The 21,593-nt window shown below is 38.0% G+C and overlaps 1 protein-coding gene across 1 annotated transcript in view; it reads left to right on the top strand.

Annotated features, from left to right (window-relative positions):
* Positions 1-21,593, top strand: part of BANK1 (B cell scaffold protein with ankyrin repeats 1) — a gene marked incomplete at its 3' end in the record, with an annotated part of 115,155 nt that overhangs the window by 34,898 nt on the left and 58,664 nt on the right. The window contains 1 exon segment of the mRNA XM_039385578.1: positions 4,650-4,846. Within this exon segment, the coding sequence (XP_039241512.1) occupies positions 4,650-4,846 (197 nt within the window).

Below are 21,593 nucleotides of genomic sequence, written 5' to 3'. Positions count from 1 at the left end.
AAACAGGGATAAGATAAAGAGTGAGATAAAGCCGAGGTGTTTAATGCTTTCTTTGCCTCCGTCTTCAACACGGATGATAGACCAAGGGGGTCTCAGTGCTCTGAGCTGGAGGACCATGACTGCAAGAATGATCAACTCCTACTTGACCCTGAGCTTGCTGCTCCATCTGTGGGGCCTGATGGGATTCATCCCAGAATCCTGGGATGAAGAGCTGGCTGATGCCATTGGATAACCTCTGTTGATGATTTTTGAGCAGTCTTGGGAATCCAGAGAGGTCCCAGCTGACTGGAAGCTGGTGAACATTGTCCCGATTTGCAAGGTCAAGAAGGAGGAGCCTGGAGACTACAGGCCTGTCAGTCTCACTTCAGTGCCTGGTAAAGTTATGGAGGAGATTATTCTGGGAGGTATTGAAAAACACTTGAAAGACAACACAGTTATTGGTCACAGCCAGCATGGCTTCGTGAGAGGAAAGTCCTGCTTATCAAACCTCATTTCCTTCTATGACAAGGTAACCCACCTAGCTGATCAAGGGAAGCCAGTTGATGTAATCTTTTTGAATTTCAGTAAAGGTTTTGATACTGTCTCTCAGAGGATCCTTCTGAACAAAATGTTCAGCACACAGCTGGATAAACACATCATGTGGTAGGTGAGCAGTTGGCTCAGGCGTCGAGCACAGAGCGTAGCAGTGAATGGGGTGATATCAGACTGGTGACCTGTCACTAGTGGGGTTCCACAGGGCTCCATCTTGGGCCCTGTGCTCTTCAACAGCTTCATAAATGACTTAGACACAGGACTGAAAGGGATACTGAACAAGTTTGCAGATGACACAAAACTGGGAGGAGCTGTTGACTCCCTCAGAGGCAGGGAGGCCCTGCAGAGAGACCTCGACAAATTAGAGAACTGGGCAATCGCCAACCATGTGACGTCCTACAAGGGACAGTGCCAGATTCTGCATCTGGGATGGGGCAACCCTGGATGTTCATACAGACTGGGGCTGGAAAGCAGCTGCTCGACGGCAAGTTGAATCTGAGTCAGCAGTGCCCTGGCAGCCAGGAGGGCCAACCGTGTCCTGGGGACATCAGGCAAAGCATCGCCAGCCAGTCGAGAGAGGGGATTGTCCTGCTCTGCTCTGCACTGGTACAGCCTCACCTTGAATATTGTGTACAGTTTTGGGCACTGCTGTATGGCTTTTAAAGTATTCCTACCTAACAACAGCCTTTTTTTTCTGCTTACTACAGGGAGCAATATAAAAAAAGGTTTGGTTTATGAAATTGATTTATTGATTTTTACATCCTCTATGGCTGGCAGAGGTATTTAGTTTCCTAATGATGTAGTCTCTGTAATGTTCAAAGAATGTAAGTGTAGGAGTCCCGGTTGAATATCAAACCTGGCTAGGAAGGAGTTGAGTGGTGACCAGGAAAAACACCTCAAGTGCAAAGGAACCCAAGGGATTTTGGAATACCTCTGTTTTGTGTTACTTTAAAAATGAACATATAAGCCCAGAGCAGGCTTATGAATGCCACCTACTCTTCTTCTCTTTGTGTTGAAGAAATCATAGCATCCAGTCTATTGGTAATATAGACTTGTTTCCCCTTTCAGATTTGTAACCAATTATTTTAGGTTTCATTAGTATGAGTGGAAATTCTTTTGGAACATGTTATTAATACTTTGTCAAGCCTCTTTTTAATGACTGTATTTAACCTTCTCATGTCTGCTAGCAGGGTGAAAACTATTGATTAGGGTTCATGTAAATTACTCCAGCCTTAGAATTACTTGCATACATTTTTACTGCTCATGTGACAGCCACTTAGTTTGCTATATATTTGCCTCAGTCCGTGATGGGGGGGTTAGTGTTTCCCTGCAGCTGGAAAAGTATAGATAAAAATAAGAAGTCAAATGCCTATACTCTGTGGTAAAATTTATAGTTCTTCAGATTTCAGAATTAATCCTAGTTTATAAATAATATGGAGCAAAGAAATTGTGTGGCACCTACTTCTCTCAAAAAACTGAGATTATATACAGTTTTAGGATTGCCTGTTGTAGCTCAAAGGATTTTAAAGCACACTGCAAATACAAAGGAATATAAGCTACAATACATAACCTTGTTGATGGAAGCTCAGCCTGCCAAGGCTTCTGAAACAAGTGACTTGATTTATGCAGGTGTTGTGTATTTACAGTTTCTTGGTTAGATTTTTCTTTGCCTGGTGGAACTAAGTCAGACAACACTCAATTTGTTTAAAGATAAAGTTAGGGTTGTTAATGGGGCTTTTGACTAAAATGTAGTCCGCTCAAATTCCTTGTGGCAAAATAATATTGGAGTGATACTGGAGGAATATTCTTTGTCCAAAATACAGTCAAGAGTTGTCCTAACTATTTTTTTGGTCAGTCAGTACTTAGCTATGACTATTCCAGGAACTCCTCTTGTTCCTTGAATCCTTATATCTAATGATGGAGTGAGGTTTCACTCTCTGCTGTATTACCATTCTGCAGGAGCAATAAAGGAGTAAGGAGGGGAGGTACACAGATTCACCACTGCTGAGCCAAAGTTTAGTATGCGGAAGAATGTAAAAATGAGAAAGTTTTTGTTAAAGACTGGCAGCTAAGAGAATTCCAAAAGGCAACATTAGTACCTAGACTTTCTTCCAGCACACTAAGGGTTGATAATGTGCTGGCTAGCCTGTAGGACAACCAATGACTAGGATATAAAAGAAAACTCAAGAAAGCTAGAAGAAACTGTCTAGATTCTCAAGCTGTAGTCCTGGTTTTGAGACGTATGGAAAGAGACTGGAGTTGAAGGAATCATGAGGCTGTAGCAAAAATGGTCAGGTTGTACACAAAGAAATTACTGGGACTAACTCTCATTCGTTAAGAGCTCTGAGGAAATTTTAAAATAAAATAGCTGGATTTGTAATAGTAGTGTGGAATTTTTCAGTTTTGTAGTACTGGAAGGTGTGACTATGATGCTAAAACCCAGTTTCTCAGGGGACATTGAGAACTAGAAGCAGGTTAATGTGTTCTCTCTACCAGACTAATTAATAGAAATTTTAATAAAATACATTTGCTGTAATGTGAAGTCTGGCTTTATAGATTTCTTGCAGTTTTTTGTAAGTCAGCAAACCTGATTAAGTCAGTAATTGACTGGGCATGGATGAATAACTGACCAAAACCAGGAGACAGACAGTTGGGAAAAATCTTTTTTTTCTGGTGATAGAAGGTATTCAGGGTAGCAAGGAGGAGGGCTAATGGGGGAGGAGAGGGGTAGGAATGAGAGATTTAGTAATTATGCAGTAAAATGTGAGATGATACTCATTCTAGGTAAAAACAAAGTGCTGCAAGTGGAAAAAGCAGTCCTGTGTTGTCATACAAAATGAGAAGGTTTGAGCAGGCTATTAGCACTGAGGAATAAGACTGCGCAGCTCCATGATAACATCAACTTGTTGCTAGGCAGCAGATCAAAAAGCTAATGAAATACTAGGAATTATTAGAAAAGGAATAGAGAACAAAACAGGGCATAATTATGGCAATGCATAAATTACACGGCTCACCCGCAAGTTGAGTATCATGTGCAGCTCTTCTGCTGTCGTCTTAAAATGGTTACATTAAAGCTGGAAAAGGTTCAGGAGAGAGCAGTGTGGGTGATGGAGTTGGTCCTCTATAAGGCCCAATTAACTAGACCGGAGCCCTTCAAGAAAAAATTCTGGGAATGTGTAAATCACTAGAATTGCAGAGAGGGCAGACAGAGGTGGAGAGTAAGATGAATTAGGGGCAGTCAATTGAATGAGCCAGGAACCAGGTTCAAAACAGACTAGAGGAGGCACTCCTTCATGCAATGGGTAATAAAGACCCTCAGTGTGCATGAAACTGGTGGTGCGTGGGGCAGGCTGGATGCACGCTTGGAGAAGAGATACACTGCATGCTGATATACAGACAAATTGGTACGCAACAAACCACAAGTGATTAGAAAGTAGAGTATAAAGGCAGAGAGAAGTATTGTTTATGTTTGAAACCTCTATTTTGTTTGTTTGTTGGTATATGTAATTTGTGGTCACTCATAGAGTTAAAATACAGGACTGATGAAATGATAAACTGACTGTCCCAGTCCTCCAAGGTAAAAAGTAGTCTGTGATGGAAATTGATGTCATGTTATATCAGATAAATCCGAAAAACTTATCCAATACATTCATTTTTAAGTTCTGTGATTGTTCATTATAGGGATAGGCAAATTTTTGGAAGTCTCTGGTATTCATGCGAATTTTCAGAAATGGTTTTTAATATCAAACATAGCACCATAAACCTATAAAAATGTCCCATTCAAATGTCTTAAATTAAAAATATTCCACCTAAGCAAAAGCATGTCTTGGCTATGGGATTTTTTTCCCTTTGCAAGAAATCTTATTTCTCAATAGAACTAAAGGGCTTTCAAATCCCTCTGTCAGCAAAAAATGAGATTTCTCAGTTACGTTAAATGCTCTTTTATTGATATATGAATTGTAAAACTGTTAATTGGAAAAATTGTTCTTTGGATGCTAGTTCTGTATTGGCAGTTTGATAACTATGATTCCATAGCACTAATATTCCAGAGGACTTTTGTGAAAGATGTTCTATTAAAGCAAAACTGTTCTTCATGAAGACTTTGTTTCCATATACAGATAGCCATTTGGAAGAATTTCCTACTCTCCTTCACTGTGCAGCCAGATTTGGATTAAAGAACCTTGCAATGTTTCTACTCAGTTGTCCTGAGGCCACATGGGCTTGCAAAATAACCAATAAGTATGGAGATGATCCAGAAAGTATCGCAGAGAAGCATGGACACAAGGAACTAAGAAAGTTAATCAAAGAATTGTCAGTAAGTCCATATGCTTTCTCATATGTCATCTACAACCAGAGGGCTATGATGTTATACTGCTGAGATCCCATCGTATCAGCTCTTGTAAACACTAATGTGTTGCAGTCCTTCTGTCTGAAAATACTGTTCTACTCCTGTCTCAGAAAGAGGGGTCAAAATAGGGTACAGACGCTTTCTTTGTGTGCTGTCATAGTGGAGATCAGAGTTTTTTCACTGCTTGAATTTTAGGAATGTAATGGAAAGGAGAACAGTGAATCAGAACTACCTCATGTGGCCTAGCTAGATCGGTGCTTTCAGCACCCAGGAAATGGTTATGTTTTTAAGTACTCGAGACCAGTTTTCCAGAGTAGGAGACTTTAAAGACTTCTTTAAAGGTCACTTCAAGTGCCTATGAACTCTCTTAGCATTGCTGCTCTTCAGCATTCAAAAGAGTTGTTGCCTTGCCTTTGCTGTTTTTGCCACTGTGAAGGAAGGCTAAATTTTATAACTGTTTGTTAGATGGAGTAAATCTTTCTTCAGCTGGGTGTGCAGGAGGGGTTTGGGGTAATAGTTGCCTTTCCACATTAAAGATAATAATAAAATAAGGGTCTGTGCGTAGTTCTACCATGCAAATTATTGCCAATAAAACCTAACAGAATTGCAGTACAGAAAGAAATATGTGAGAGCCTTAACCTATTTTAACTCTTAATTGTGCTAACTGTAATATGTGCAGATATGATAATTCTACAGTTTTTAATACTGCAGTTGAGATCAATTTTAACTGAACCATAAAGCTGTCCACAAAACCATGCTGTCTTCCTGGATCAACATGTTAGTAATTTCACATTTAATAATTTCTAACTGCCACAGTTATCTCACAGTCATTCTTACGTGGGTCAGAAATCTCCTGCCAGTAGCAGTCTGATGTGTAAGGTTTCAGTTCTTGGAGTTTACCAGTTTGCCTGGAAGAGAATGGAACTGTATTCCCCAACATTCCTATCTGCATAGGCGCCATCTTTGTATGGTCAGATACTTTACACACTCTGTATATAAAGGATTGGTGAGAACACACAGAATATGAATGTGATATCTAACTCTTAGTGAAATACCTTGATTTCTTTTCTAAGATGGTCATATGAATCAGAGAGTTGAGCATGGAAATGTGATTTCTGTTAATAATTTTTTGTGAGATGATAATAATTAATTCCATAGGACATTTAGTTTTTTATACTAGTGTTATAAAAACTCACTGACCTGCACTTCTGATGCATCTTTGTTGTGCACTCCACATGGGACTGGAAGCTTCAGAAAGTGCTTTATTTTGGTTTTATCCTTTTTGTCCTAACACACTCATGCTATGGTTTGGAGCTTCTGCAAGGGGAGACATAAGCATGCGTGATGCACACAGACTACAGCTGATACGCAGTGAGAGAGTACATTGCACTTCTGTAGTGCTTTAACATTTTGATAGACTTTATCAGTGATGGAAGGCAGTGTTTGTGAGGGTGATATATTTCGCTCTAAGTGTGTTAAGTGTTTGCATACCTCTGGTTAGCTTTTCTTTATTAGTAAGGTTATTAATTTTCCTAATAAAGTCTCAGTATAGATTTGTCAATGTAAAGCATGGATTTAAAATGGCAACTGTATTTTTTATTAAAAGACTTCCTTCATGGTATGTATCTGCTATTGTTTGCCTGCAAACATTTAACAATAATTGTTCTCTGCTCATGATGGCTGCTTTCCCAAGTAGCCAGTATGAAGTAAAAACAACTCTATGACCACTGTAGACATGTGTAGTCTGGTTAGGACGTGCAGTTATACTACCCATTTTCAGTTGATTCAAATGGTATGGCTTACTAATGCAACGCAAGTAAAAATCTGAGCATGCTTCAAGTCTGCCAAATGTGTAATATGATATTATAGAAATGTTAGCTCCAAACACTGGAAGAAAAATGGCTTATTTGTGTCCCCTGTAATAGTGCACTTAAGCATAAAAACACTTACTGTACTTCTGTAATTGATGGGAATATGGAAAAGAAGTATTTGCATGGCTCTGAGCCAAGCAGAATTTAGTTTAACCATGTTCCTGGAACTTCCCATTACAGCTATAGTATTGAAATTGCTCATTATTACAATAGTACTTTTGTACTTGGCTTAACTCTCACTGTTTTAAAAGTGTTACCTGTCTTTGGCCATTTCTTTAAGGAATAGCCCCAAAATATACACAGTAATTGAACACTTCTATCCTAAAGAGCAAAAGGATTTCAGAAAAATGAATGCATTAAAACGTACATTTGATTTGTCCAAAATCCTGGAAAGTGTCTTTTATTTGCTGGATAAAGACCAAAAAAAGAAATGTCTTTCATGCTGGAGAATCCTTAGGGGAGTAAGAATTCCTGAGGTGGTTAGAGAGAGAGCATCAAAAGGTTTAAGTGGCAATACCTCAGCTACTATTTCTACCTCCAAGCCCAGGGCTTTGCTGTTCAACCTTTTTTGGTGCCTGGTGAGTAGATCTATGCTCAGGACTTTTAGTTGATGCAGCTTTACTGGTAAGGCCCTTCAGCTCCCATGTCCAGCAGGCTTAGTGGAAAGGTACTCAGGGGTCTCTTGGCAAAAGTGAGCTGCAGGAGCTGACTGAATTACACAGTGGGTCATCTCTGTGGCACAAGTTCCCTGTCCTTGTTTAAAGAGAAAACCTCTTTTCTCAAGCTGGACACTGACAGTGTTGATGTGGGGAGCGTTACAGCCACAGAAGACATATCTAAATTGCCTGGTGGGTATGCCAGGAGCTAATCTCCTGATCTGTGTCAAAGTAAAGCACAAGGACACAGGGGAAGGATCACACATCATGTGGCATGTTTCTGTTGACACAGCTGTATTAATGAGGAGGGAAAAGATTTTTTCCTCTTTTAGTACCAGTGTTATATGCATTATATAACATTAAATGCTAAAACATCACATCCTTTAAGAACCTGTATAAATTTGTGCTTCCATGAGTGGTAGTTTCTGCCTTTTCTGTCAGAAATCCTGCATTTCAAATGCTTATTGAAAATTTCTTCTCTGGTGAGGGAACACTGCAGTACTTGAATGATTTGTGTTAAAGGTACTATATTGGTGAAACTGTGCCTAAAAGAGTCTTTAATGGGGATTATGATGAAACACAGTTTCAAATGTGCTAGCAGTTTATTAAGCAAATTGTATTTTCCTTGCATTTTCGCACAAAGCCACCTAAATGGACATTCATTTCCAATTTCTACGTTTCATTATAGTTTAGATGAAGTAATTCCCTCTTCCGTAGCATAAAAGAGGGATATCACTTAACATTTGGTGATAACATCCTGAATTGTTAGTCTTTTGATTTTATTCCTCTATAGAACCAAGTATTTGAATATTTTCCACAATTGCCTTTAGGTGGAATTGCTTGAATCAAGTGTGTCAATTTAAAACTAGTAAGAGACATTCAGTAGGAGTATTGGCAGGAGTCCTTGTCTCAGCGTATCTGAACAGGGGAAATGATGAGCCTTTTGAGGCTCAGTTGATCCAGCTGATGGCTCAAATGCCGGTAAGGAATGCTTTCCATTAGCCACAGGCTCTAAACGTATCTGCAGTCAGCTGTTACAGTACCTATGATGGATGTGCCTTGTTAAGCTACAGTAGTTTTCTGGGATATCAGAACTCTATTTCAGATGTTTGCCTTTTGCATAGGCTCTGTCTCTGAAAGCTGCTTTGACAACTAGCTTGTTGTTCTTGCTGCCAGCTGTGGTTTTCTAAGTGTACATTAAAGTTCTACCTCCAGATTATGAAGAAATCCCTTAAATTAAGTTCTTATCCAGCACACAAAGGAAGACTTTAAAAATAGATTATAGAAGATTTCTAAGCATTAAGTGAGTAATGAGGAGAGTATGTTCAATTTGTGACCTACAATTTAAAATCGAATGTCACACTGGTAGCCAGCTTAGACATGTGTGCTTTGGCATGGATGTAATTGTTTGTTCCAGCAATTGGGTGTCACTAATTTCTCCCTTCTTTTACTAAGAACTGTGTTACTGAATGTGTTGTAGTCAGGAAGATTACTGTATACCACTGTAGTATACATCACAGGTTCCAAGAGAAATACAATTCAGCAAGTGTTTTATTGGTTGGTTAGTGCAAATAACTTCTGATTGTTGGCTTTGGCCTTTAAAGCAGATTCCTAGGGGTGGCATAAATGTTATTTACATATAAAAATTGAAACAGTCATTTCATGTTGCCACCACATAGTTGAGACAGTGCAATTTAATTTTTATTTTTAAAATACCTTCTGACATTCTGGCATTTCAGAAGTAGTTGCCTGAAATCTAAGGCAGAAAATGCAGGTTAACTGAACTTTTTTTAACCTGCTCAAGATCTGTAGCCAGGCCTTTGACAATCTCTAGCAGAACAGTAGACTGATAGAAAAATCTTCTTCCTCTGCCACTACCAAAACTCTGGATTGTTTAGTGTCTTCCTGCTTCAGGCATCCCTCAGGCAGCTATTGAAAATATAATAGGTATTTAATTCTGTACATATTGGTGAAGTTCCTTTAGAATTGCATAGATTGAGATAGTGCCCTGGATGGCTTTTCAGAAGCAGCTTGTTTTCTTTCCAGAAGGGAAATTCTTTTGTCAATTCAGTTTTGTCAATTCGTCAAATTACACCAGGTCTTTCTAGCTCTTTTGAGATACATCCTGCAAAGTCTAGATCCACAGTTACTGAGTTCACTGTGGTTAACAGTTCCCGCAGTAGCAGAGAGAAACACAGTCTTACAGGTGGTCATAATTTTCACTCAGAGCCTGTATTATGGAAGACTTAAGTTTTAGATAGCGGGGGAGAGGGGGAAAGAAATTTTTCTTTCTGAAATGCCAAGCTATGTTTTTATAAATCTTAGCAAATTAAGGCATGGACAAGGATGTAGTTTGACAAGTAATTTGTCATTGTATACCTCCCCCCTCTCATCTCTTACTTTGTGTGTGGTTGAACCAGAATACAGAATTTCTTGAAGCGTCTTCATGACATAGAAAAGAATCTACAAAAACAGTGTATCGTGGAAACTGAGGGTAGTTTTTGTCTCAGCTGTTTTATGTGCAAAGAATCTTACTTGGTTTTGTAGCTACTGTTGCCAAATGACAGTAAATCTTTAGACATCAGGAATCCCTTCAACAAGGATTCTCATAATCTATTAGGGAGTTCTAGAAACTCGTCAGGAATCAGCATTTTCTGAACATGGATGTATTATTCTTCCATTTAGGTTTGTGTTTCTGTAAAAGGTGATATGATGTGGCAGAGCTTCTCAGCAAGAAACAGTTATATTTTTACATCTGGTTACAAGATCCTCCTGAGCTAATAATTTCTGCTGGGAAGGACCACGTGTAGAAAGATGAAGTGGATATATATTAAAGAATCTTAAACTAATGAATCTGATTGCTGTCAATATTTGTTTAATTACTTTAAATGCTACTGTAGTATTGCACTGGCCCATAGCTCATTACTTTCAAATAGCTGGTAGAGTATGTGAAAGAGAAAAGGATTAGTCTGGTTTCTGAAATTCATTCTAATCCACTAGTGAGTCCTTGGTGAAGCCTTCTGGGATTTTGCTCTTGTCACAGTATTTTGGTGTTCAGAAATGTTGATTACATGTGTTCTGTGGTACACCAGAAGTGAATAAGAGAATGACTGTATTCTTTGATACTTTTTAGTGACTGGATGTTCACAAATCAAATTCTTAAACTTCTTGGGACTGGAGGAATTGCAGCTAAGACATGTGAACTTCTTTCAGCTGATAGGCAAATGCAGTCCCATCAGACATTTGTTCAGTGTGTTCTCTTTCTTTTCTGAAATTGCTTCTGGAGAGACTTCCTATTATCAGTGCCTGGTGCCTTATGTTTAAGATTTAGTGTGGGGAGTTTATTATTTTTATTGGGTGACAAAGTTTCCCTCTTTTCTTTTTCATGTGTTCTCAGAGGGATGTGCTCCCTGTAATAATAATAACTTACTGCTCTTTGAGGCTAGGCAATTTATGCTTTAGTGAAGAGATAAGGTACAGACTGAGCATGAAAATTTTTGGCTCTAAGGAGAAAAGGCTAGATTTTTTTGTTTTTAAAAAATTAGTCATTACACTAAAGACATTTTTCAAGTTTCTGTGTAGACTTTTGTTCAGGCTAGAACCTTGCACCTTAACTGTGATTAAATCTCCTGTCAATAACTATGCAATTGAGTGCAACCTTCTTGCAAAAAGAATGATAAATGGAACTGAAGATTTGGAAACTTTACTTTTGTATAAGATGCTTATTGAAATTTGAGTGTAATTTAGAACGAACAAGAATGGTTTTTACAAAAAACTATCTGGTATTTTGTCTCATATTTTGATATTGTAACTGTAGCAGTGATGCAGTGGAAGTCAGTTATTTGGAATTCACCATTTCTAAAAGCTTTTACAATTTTTAAGGGAAACTTGAATACTAATGGAATATCAGGCAAAATGCTTGTGAATTAGAAGTATGGAAAATGCAACAGGATTCTCTAATGATACCTCTGTTCTTAAATGTATTTAGGATAGTAAAAGCTAAAATATGGATTTCAATGGGTCTTTCTGACTGTTTGTTGACAGGGCAATGTAATCAAAGATACTTAGGTAAGGGACTGTTTGGGAAGGTGGGATGTGGAGTGTCCAGTTTTTCAGAAGTAATGTATAGGCTGAAAAGAATCACACTTATCATTGATCTGTATTATTAAGCTCTGAATTGGCTTGAACATTTGAAAAACATTTGGCTAAACTGTTTATGTTAATGAAAAATGCCAATGTAGAAGTGGAAGAAAATAAGTGACCGTGTTATGTTGTTGTAGAAATCGATGACATGCCTATGTCAAATCTGATCTCTGCATCTGTAAAGAAGTCTGGAAATCAGTAAGTTGAAGTAGATTCTCTGCACTAGCTTGAGGAGGTATTAGAAGGTATATTGTAAAGATACGTAGAATAATGACTGTTTTTAAAATAAGTGAGCTACTTAACCTCTCTTTTGGTAAGTGAACAAACAAATTGGGCGTGAAATACTGTTGTGTATAAGCTGTAATTTTTCTATTCACCTTGTTAAGAAACCAATGAAGAGAGAAGCATAGGAAGGATTCAAAAGGCTAGAGATTTAGTGGATGTTGAGAACTTTTAGTCATTATGTAGTGTTGTTTTCAGCATGAGGGTGTGAGTCCACTACCCAGGTTACAAACCAGTCGCATAAGTTTAAGGAAGAAATTTCCCCAGAGAAAGAATACCCCATAGCTGTCTATTTAAACAATTGCTCCTTGCACTTTTCCATCAACTCTCCTGCACTGACTGTTCCAATAACTATTATTATGTGCTGAGGTTGCATTTTTGTTTCTTCTTCCTCAGTTATAGATATCTCAGAAGCCCTTAACAATGCAAAGGAAAAAGTGAAATTATCTAGCTGAAGGTTTACTACAGAAGGAAGGAATGATGAGGCATTCCAGTCGAAAGTCTAGAAGCAAGTTTTGGATCTTGCCTCTGTCAGTTGAAGCAATTTGAAGGTATACATATAGCTGTCAAAAAGCAGGTTTACCTTTATATAGCATATGCTGTCAGCGAGACTATCTGGAGTATGCCCTTTGGCTGCCTCCCAGTGATCTGGAAGGAATCAAACATCTGTCATATCTTACAAGTTGTTGAGCATAAAGAAAGACAGCTTATCAACAGCACCGTTCTCCAGCCCCTCAGAAGGGAAAAAAGAGAATTACCAAAAAAAAAAAGGTTTTTCATGGGGGGAAATGAAGGAAAAGTAGGAGAGGAAAGGAGCTGTTCAAGTTATTGTGGTAAATAACTGTGAGCCAAAACCACCTACATTTTGAGTGACATTGTGAGGTCTGAAGGGAGCTTTTTGATCTCAGAGCCCTAAGAAAAACTAGGTGGAGAAGCAAGAATTAATGAGTAAAGTTAGGTAAGAGGCTTGCTGTGTCCTTAGCAATCTGAAGTTTTAGAGCTCTGCACAGGTCTAGTAGTGACTTACCAGACTTTGCTACAGCTGTAATTTATTGCTTAATTAGAAAAATTGTCTTTGGGCTCTACATCAATAGAATGACCATTAGGGAAAGGCATTTCTTGAAGCTACCAAACCCATTATATGGAAACTACTTAAGAAAATCCATTTCTGCCCTGCATAGTGTTAGTTCTGTTTAACACAGCCCTGCGAGGTCTCAATTTATAATTCTGTCTGAGGATCCTGCACAGAAAGCACAGTCTTTATTTTGCTGCTGATGATTCTTCCTGCCCCCATATATTGTTTTACAATAAATGATTCAGTATTTCATTGCCAGGTCTATAGGGTGTCTATTAATAATCATTTCTGTTTCTTACATTTGACGAGAACTTAAAAACGGTTTCCAAGTTCCCACACTATCAAACTCGCAAGAACATGCAGCGGTTGACATACAGATGTTAGTTTTCATGAACATGGGCAGACATCAACCCCATGAGCTACATGCCAGAATCTTTACGTGGCTGGTAGCAGCGTACATATGTCGGAGGTTTGGGAGTTGTTCTCGGGCAGTTGTTGTTAAAGGTTCTCTGCAGCTCTTACTGTGAGTATGAGCCATATAACTGGATTTTAGCACTCTCTGATGATGCCAGTCTTCTGAGCCACGTTGACCAGATTTTACTTGCTCCTGGTATTCCAGGTTATTTTGCTGCTCCTTATAGTCCTGGGAGTTGACCCGGGAGACATCCTTGAAATATTAGAGAACTGCTTAAGAGCTGCAGCTGGACAACTGTGGCCTTCTGAATTCCAACTGAGTTCATCTGCTGTTAACTAATACCACTTCCCGAGAACCCCAAGAATAAAGGTAGGCAGAGAAGGCTCCTGCTGTATGGAAGTGACTAGCAAGTTCCCTTGGGACCGTTGAGGAAAATGCAGAAATCAGCATCTGCACCAGGCATGGAAGTAATATAATAAGTATGATTCCTAATTGGATCACTCAAACCTTCAAAGATCTTTTTTAATGAGGTGTATTTTTTAAAAATGCTGCCAGTTGATAGCATGTACTGTCTTACATAAATGGGTCAAAGGATTGAACAAAAGTTTCCATGGAGACTTGATATAACTCCAAGGTGCCTTCCAAATTAATTAAAGTCTTGTGTTGAAGGAAAAGAGGTTCAAAGGTGCCAAAATCTAGTACTGGTATATAGATCCACAGTCAGTTCTGGGCAGTGTCCTAGGGACACCTGTCATCATTGACAACCTAATCAGTGAAGTTTTAACTGTAAATGTGATAAAAAATAGTGATTTTTATAGGATTCTTTCTTCCTCTCTTCATAACAGTTAAACAAGACAGACGTAGGTGCAAGCCTGAGTTAATCATGCCCATACAGAACAAGAAAAAAAACTTACTTCTGGAAAAAACCAAAATACATAATTTCAGAATTTTGAAAGCAGTCATGATTTGAGCTCATTAGTGAAAATTGTTCACATCGTTTTTTCTAGATTACTAATTAAAGACTAGGTTTTTTATTTTTAATTTTTCTTTTGTGCATATTAAATGCACCCATGTAACGCAGAGAGAAAGATTATATTTCTTACAAGTTTTTTAGTAAATAAAATGACAAAGAAGCAAGTTTGCATGTACAGTACATTGGGACTGCGTTGTGATGTGGCTCATTAAATATGATGTGTGTGTTTAGAGCTTGAGCACTTGGTGAAACAGGCTTCTATCAGACCTTTTGACTGTGAATCATTACTGAAGAACAAATAATGCACAGTTCCAGGAGACAAATGCAGCACATTGTTCAGGCAGAACTAAACTAGGAGGAGTAGTTAAAAGACTTATTGGAGTTGAAAATCTCCAGAAAGATGGTAAACAGCTGGGTAAGGCTTTAACAGCAGTTCACCCTATATCTGCAAGCCATAGATGCCAGCAAAAATAGTCGATAGTAGGAGTGCGTGAGCAAAGGCTTTAACCTTGGAAAAATGCGGAGCAAGTCAGCTGCTGTCAAACAAAACATCCATTTCCCAGAGTAGAAAGAACAGCCTCAGGGCATAAATGAACAACCATACCTTCATAAGAAATGGTAGTTAAAACTACCTACCACAGTAGAGTGGGAAAAAGTGAAGAGATTTGAAACAGAACATATGAGGATTTTCACTTTGTTTGATTTGAGAATTTGTTCTTAGGTAATTATTTCTAATCTGGCTTTTTCCACCAGCAGCTGAAGATCACCGTGGGTGAAAATATATGTTGGTAAGGTATGATGATCTAAGTAGAGATGGAGATGCTAAAAATGATCACTAAAGTGTCTGGAGTTTGGAGGTACTGTGACTGTGAAGATCATGCTATGTGGCACCTTGTTCCTTTAAGCGTATGGTCAAAATTTGGTTCCCGGGACATATGTAACATGGCAACTAGTAAACATAAAGTGCATTATACCAAGAAAATGAGAAGGATTCAGCAGAATTTCTGTCATTTTAAAAGATTAATATCCTTTTGAAAATCTTGTATTAAATGAAGTGGATCGTAAAAGGCTTTACTGCTGTTGCGTAAAAAGTTCATGGGGATTTGGGGAAGGCTAATGATGGATTCGTGATCTGAATGCCATATGTGGCAGTCTTTTTATAAAGAAAAAAAAATTAAAATAGGTATTGGATTTGTAGAAAGTGAACTTTGTGATCTACAATAGGGCTATGGAGTGTTTGCGGATAGTGATGATGACTACGACAAAGCAACAAAGGATGCAGTTTCCCAATTTATAATAAGTTTTTCTGCTATTTAGGTGGAAATTCTTCTCTTCTTTAATGGGATGAGACTGGAGACTTTTATACTGTTTTGGGTCAAATGATAAAGGATGCAAAAGAAGAATTTAATAATTGAAAAATCTATGGCAGTGGGGGCAAATATTGCATTTAATAAACTGTATGATTGGAGACACAGCTAAGACTTTTCATGTATGTCAAAAAATCTAGACCACGTCAAGGGAAAGAGTTCATTGCTGATAGTTTATGAAGAATCAGCTTCCTAGAGAAAAATAAACATAGGCTTGTTTGTATTGCTGAGGGGGAAGAATCATGTATTCTATATTTTTATTGTAATCTCCTTAGGAGAGCTTCAGAAGATCTTTCAGTAGCTCTCATGGCACGTGGAGATAAACTAGTGACTGAATATAGCAAATCTTGATTTTTTGCTGGGTAACGTACTTCACCTAATAATATATAAAAAATTATTTAATGTGTGCAAGAGTGAAAGGCCATGGAATTAGATACAGGTTTAAAAATTTGATTGCTGCTATTCATTATTTTCATTCTTAAAAGGCTAGTGAAAAATAGTATTAAGAAGTAGCTGTATGTTAACAGGTTGCAGAAATATTCTTGGTTCTGTTTTAAATCCTGTAAGTTGGCAGAAATGCCTTACTGTGAGGGTGGTGAGACACTGGAACAGGCTGCCCACAGAAGCTGTGGATGCCCCATCCCTGAAGGTGTTCAAGGCCAGGCTGAATGGGACTTTGAACATCCTGGTCTAGTGGAAGGTGTCCCTGCCCATGGCAGGGGAGTTGAAGGTAAATGATCTTTGGTGTCCCTTTCAATACAAACCATTCTGTGATTTACAAGGAATCACGTGGAGGATTTCAGTGCTACTGGTTTGTTTATTTAATAAATTGATTGCAAGAATTTTAATTACTAAGAACCCTAGCTTCATGATACTTGTTTCAAACATTTTCCCTGATATTTGTGAGACTTAGATTCATTATAGCCTCAATAAGTTTGTGAGTCATTTTTGGTATTCAGAATTGTAATTTGACCTTTTTAGATTTCTCTAGTTACAGATATTTCCATTTCTAATACTTAATAGTTGGGAAATTTTATTGTGTTCATTATAATTCAGGTAACATTGAAATGTTAATTGAATACTGCTAGTTTGATTAGATAATAGCTCTAGATTAATTCACAGATTTTTCTGATTGGAGGAAATTTTTGTGTAAGGTTGGTTCACAAATAGTTATAATGGTCTTACAAGTGTTATTGGTTCTATTGGTACTACACCAAGATCATAACACAATAATATATAGGATAGGAATGTGATTTAAATTTGCTCCTGAGAGTTTTGGAGAGCAAATGCTTCCAAGGTTACTGATGCCTTCAATTTTTGATCTCAGCATTGAGAGGAAATGTATATGAGCATCCCTATCTCTAAATTGGTGTCAGTAGTGTGATTTAAGAGCTATTCTAGTCGTTGGCTTTTAACATTTGCAGTTCAAATGTTTTTAGCAAAACAGTTTGTACTTTTAAAGAGATTTCTTGATTTTATCCTTCAAGTGTTGCTCTAGATGTGATATTCACTTATCAGTGTAGCTTGTATGTAACAGTACATGGTGATCTTTCCTAGAGCTCAGACATATGAAACTGTGTGTCCATTAAATGAAAGTGCAACAAAACTTATGCATTAATATGTGATATTATAAATAACAACTAGAATTATGTCACATTACAAAAATCTGCCAGTATTTGTCATTCTGCAGCTCCCACATGTTTTAAACATTGAAGGCTCAGAGTATACTAATTTTTTTCAAGATGAAAGCTTGAAGTTTATTTGGTAAATACACATATTAGACAGATTAGACACCTTCTGTTCCCATCACATTGAATGATCTGCAAAAACAGCTAAAGATCTAATTTCAGAAATCCCAACAAAATCATTGCCCCGATGCATTAAGATTGTATTCTATGTCTGGATAAAGAAGAAGGATGGAAACAAATTATTTGAGCCATAAACTTTACATGTATTATTATTCCATATTTTAACTGTCTATAGCTACTGAGAGGAGTGACTGTCAGAGCAGTGCCTATGAAGCTATTTATTTATAAGAAGTGGACCTACAGAATCTCAGCCTTCCTGGCTTCTGAGTCTAGATCTGGTTTTCTCCCATCTCAGCTAATCTCTGGAACATGGCAGAGCCATCAGGATGTAACGTACCTAACCCAACAAAAAGTCAGATTTCATTTGTGATTTTAATTTGTTTCTAATTATAATCACCATTTTTTGTTGTGCTGCTGATTAGGGGTGAGGTGCAATTTCATTATAGTTTTTTCAATTAACACTAGGATTGTGGCTTTTTTAAAATCATAAATAAGAAACTTATTCTACCCTCCAAAAAAACCCCCAACAATACACAAATAGTGATGTGCAGCTTTTGAGCAGTGTTTGCAGGAACACAAAGTTTTGTGTCTCTTTTGTGATGGTGAATCCTCTCCCTGTGTTCAGTCTGTACATGAGGATTAGATATTATTGCTAAGGGAGGTTGGTTAGTCTGAGATGGAAGAGGCCTAAATGTTATTCCTGGAGAAGCTTTAAGTTCTGGGAGAAGCCTTTAATAGATATAATTCTGGGTCACATGGTATTTTGTTTAGAACCCAGTTATGTTAAAAAGCTAGTATTTTTCTTCAGACTGACTCATGAAGATACTAATTTTATTTTTTGTCAGTTCTTTTATTTTGCCTTTTTAGTATTACTCTATGCACAGGAAGCTAGTAAAAAAAAAAGTAGATGTGTCAGGCATCTTTGAACCAGCCTCTGTCTTGGCTTAGTCTTGCACTGTGCTTTGCACTCTGGCTCTTGCAGACTCGATAAGGCTTTGAGACTACTCAGAAAATGGAGTATTAGACCTCTGAACCAAAGGTTCAGAGGATGCCACTAGTCATTTGGAAAGGAGAAAATGTCCTTCAGAAAAGTTCTTCAGTCCTTCTTCAGGAAACACTTCTTTTGCTAACCTTTTCATGCAGAAAAGGCTGGAGTAAGTGAAAGAATGAAAAGGAAGCAAAGGACTGTTTCTGTGAGAGCCCTAACATTATTTGCAAAGTATAGGACAGCATTGAGCAGAAGGCAGAAGGTAAACATGACACTGTTCTGTGGGCTAAGCAGAGATCCACAGGAGGAGGAGAAATCAGTGCAGAAATCTAATACTTATTGATTTCTATGATATCAAGCAGTTCTGCTTCACAGAAGTTACATATGTAAAATTTAGATTATCTGATCACATTGTTTACTTTGTATTCCCCACACCAAAATTTCTGATACTTTATCCTCAAGTTACTGATGTAATAGAGATGAATTTGTGGGCATCTACCCAGTTGGAACACAACAGAGCTGTTGTTCAGCCTTACATCATCTTGTTTTGCATAGAGAAATGTTTCACACCTTGACGTTAAAAGAGTCTCTTTTATTTTGAGGTATGAGTCCCTTAAAACTCTCTCTTCTCTCTTTGTAACTCCACTTAATGCCTTCAGTGGGGTTCACAGTACATGTAAATGATAATACCCTGGGACAGTACCCCTGAAATAGCTTTTAGGTCTGGAGTAAAGGCAGCAAATCTGGCCCTTTGCAATTATGGGTTGGCCTGTCCAATCCTGTGGTGTTGCTTGTCAGGATACAAGAAGAAGAAAAGAAGAAATAACTGGAGCAGAGGTTGGAGCATAGCTTTACCTGACATTTTCAGTGCTAGCAGTCCGCAGCGATCTGCTACAAGAACAGCTATATTTCTGTCTGGTCTCCCCAGTTTGAGGAGTATTAAGGCAGCCAGGGCTTCGATGGTCAGATCACAAACAGATACCTGATAGTTTTTTGAACACAGGGCACTTGACCTAGGCAGTTACCTAACTGGAGGGTAATGCGGGTTAGAGCATTATTTCTGAAGAGAAGGATTCTGTCTGTATGACATGTCATGTGTCTTTCTGTGGAGAGAAAAGCAGACAGTGCTCTGGGAAAATAATGTAGCTAGCCTAGGGGGGGAAAAACAATAGGCAGAGATTCTGAGGTTAATAGTGGTGGACACAAGATAAGAGCAGTTTGTTGCAGTTTTGTATGCCAGTTGGATGTTGTCAAAGGTTTTGCAGCAGAATGCATTCTCCAAGCAAATGAATGTATTCTACAAGAAAACAACTAGAAAGATTAACCAACTTTGTAGCAAAGGAGATATAACTGCTAAATTCAGAATTAAAATTCAAGTCTCGCTTGTTTTCTTGTGAATTCATGTAAAAAGTAGCCTTCTTACCAGAAACTCTTGTTCCTTGTTGTAGACAGACTCGCATTTTTTTGAACATACTGATCTTCTGAATGAAATGCATTATTGTCTAGGTGATCAGCAGCTATTCCACATACAGGCCTTGCCATTAAACTTCTGTATTTTCATATCCTTGCTTAGCTGAATAAACTCAGTATCCTCAAGAAATTATCTTGGGCATGAATACGTTGCAGTGCAGTGTTTTCCTATGTGCCTTCTACACATCCTTTAAAAAAACTTGAGCACTCTCATGACAAAATAGGAAATTAATTTTAAGCACTGTATATAAATCTGCAGTATTAAAAGTTGGCAGACAGGAAGACATTATTTGACAGTCAGTATTTTTTAAGTGCTTCCAAATCTTAGTCCTGCTATAGGTCTAGTAGTAGATTGGAAATGGACAACTAGAGATGAATACATTTAAAAATACTTATGTAAGCCTCTGTTTACAGACCGAATATGTTAGGAAAGGGTACGTGTGCAGGTGGGTTCAGAGAGCTGAAAAGTTTCAGATTTCTAAGTGTGAAGGACTGAAGAAGTAAAACCTGTTTTTACAGAAGTAAAATTTATTTTGAAACTTAAGAAAAGTCTAGATAGACTTTTGTGCTAGTTTGGTGTGTTTTGCCTGGTGCAATTTCTCTTTGCACTTTTCCCTGTCACAAAGTCTGTGGCCATGTAAGTGAGTTAAGGACCTATAGAACGAGATATCATTCTGTATTACAGTGAGAGTTTGAACAAGTTTTATAGATTGTATTAAGTGTGCAGTCACAAAATTCACAACCTTAAGCGAACAGAGTAATGCCAGTGACAACTGAGCTATGGTATCTATTTGTTTATATTTAGATGTTTCATCATGTGTTCTCTAATTTGCTAAGTATTCATCTAAGCAAAGAATAGCTAGATCTAGGTGAAGAAAAGCAGTGGCAATCTATATACAAAATATCAGAAAGAAACTCTTCAGAACAAATTAGTCCTGGAAGCTACATTTTGCCTCGGTGGAAACAGCATAAGGCTCCTGCTTGTTTTTTGTGCTGCCGTGACCAATAAAACGCAGTCAGTAGAGAAAGGCTTGTGCTTTTTTTGGCTTCTGAGTCATGTCCAAAATTGATTTGCACATGTTACCTTGCCTCTTGTTTTCGTAGGAAACTGTAGGCTTTTCTTCAAAAAACTGGAGGAAGTGGCTGGTTTTGCTGTCAAGTATGCAGTGAGGTGGCAGGCGTTTTTTGAGAAGCCAGAGTGCATATGAGTAGCTTGAGGAGAGGTTATCACACTCCAATCTCCACGCTACAAAAGAGTTACCTAAGAGGAAAAAATGAAGGCAAAGGAAAGGAACTGCTTTCCCTGCCACTTTATCTGTGTTACTCCGCCTTTCTTCCTTCTCTGGATGATTTTAAAGGATCCAGCAGATTGTGCAAGTCTATTTCTGTGTTGGCAGTTCCAAATCTTGTAGTATTACCAAGATGTTTTGATCGGGGCTTTCTAAATGGTGTTTACTGTAGCTGATGATTCATTCACAGCTGTTTCAGTAACTGTTACTGTATCATTTATACATTTCATACTAAACAGACAAATTAAGTTTGGCAGGGACTCATGCAGTATGAGCTAAAGATTTGTAACTGATGCAGGAGCCCTGTCTCTCTGCTGAAATTGTCAGATAAGGAAGGGTTTTTGACTTTAAGAAGCATTACATTTTTGAACTCTAAT

Source organism: Pipra filicauda, unplaced genomic scaffold, assembly GCF_003945595.2.
Source record: "Pipra filicauda isolate LSUMZ 115617 unplaced genomic scaffold, ASM394559v2 scaffold117_size3949168_pilon, whole genome shotgun sequence".
In the NCBI taxonomy this organism is placed as follows: domain Eukaryota; kingdom Metazoa; phylum Chordata; class Aves; order Passeriformes; family Pipridae; genus Pipra; species Pipra filicauda.
Note: the sequence above shows the minus strand (reverse complement) of the source record. Positions and strands in the feature narration are given on the sequence as shown.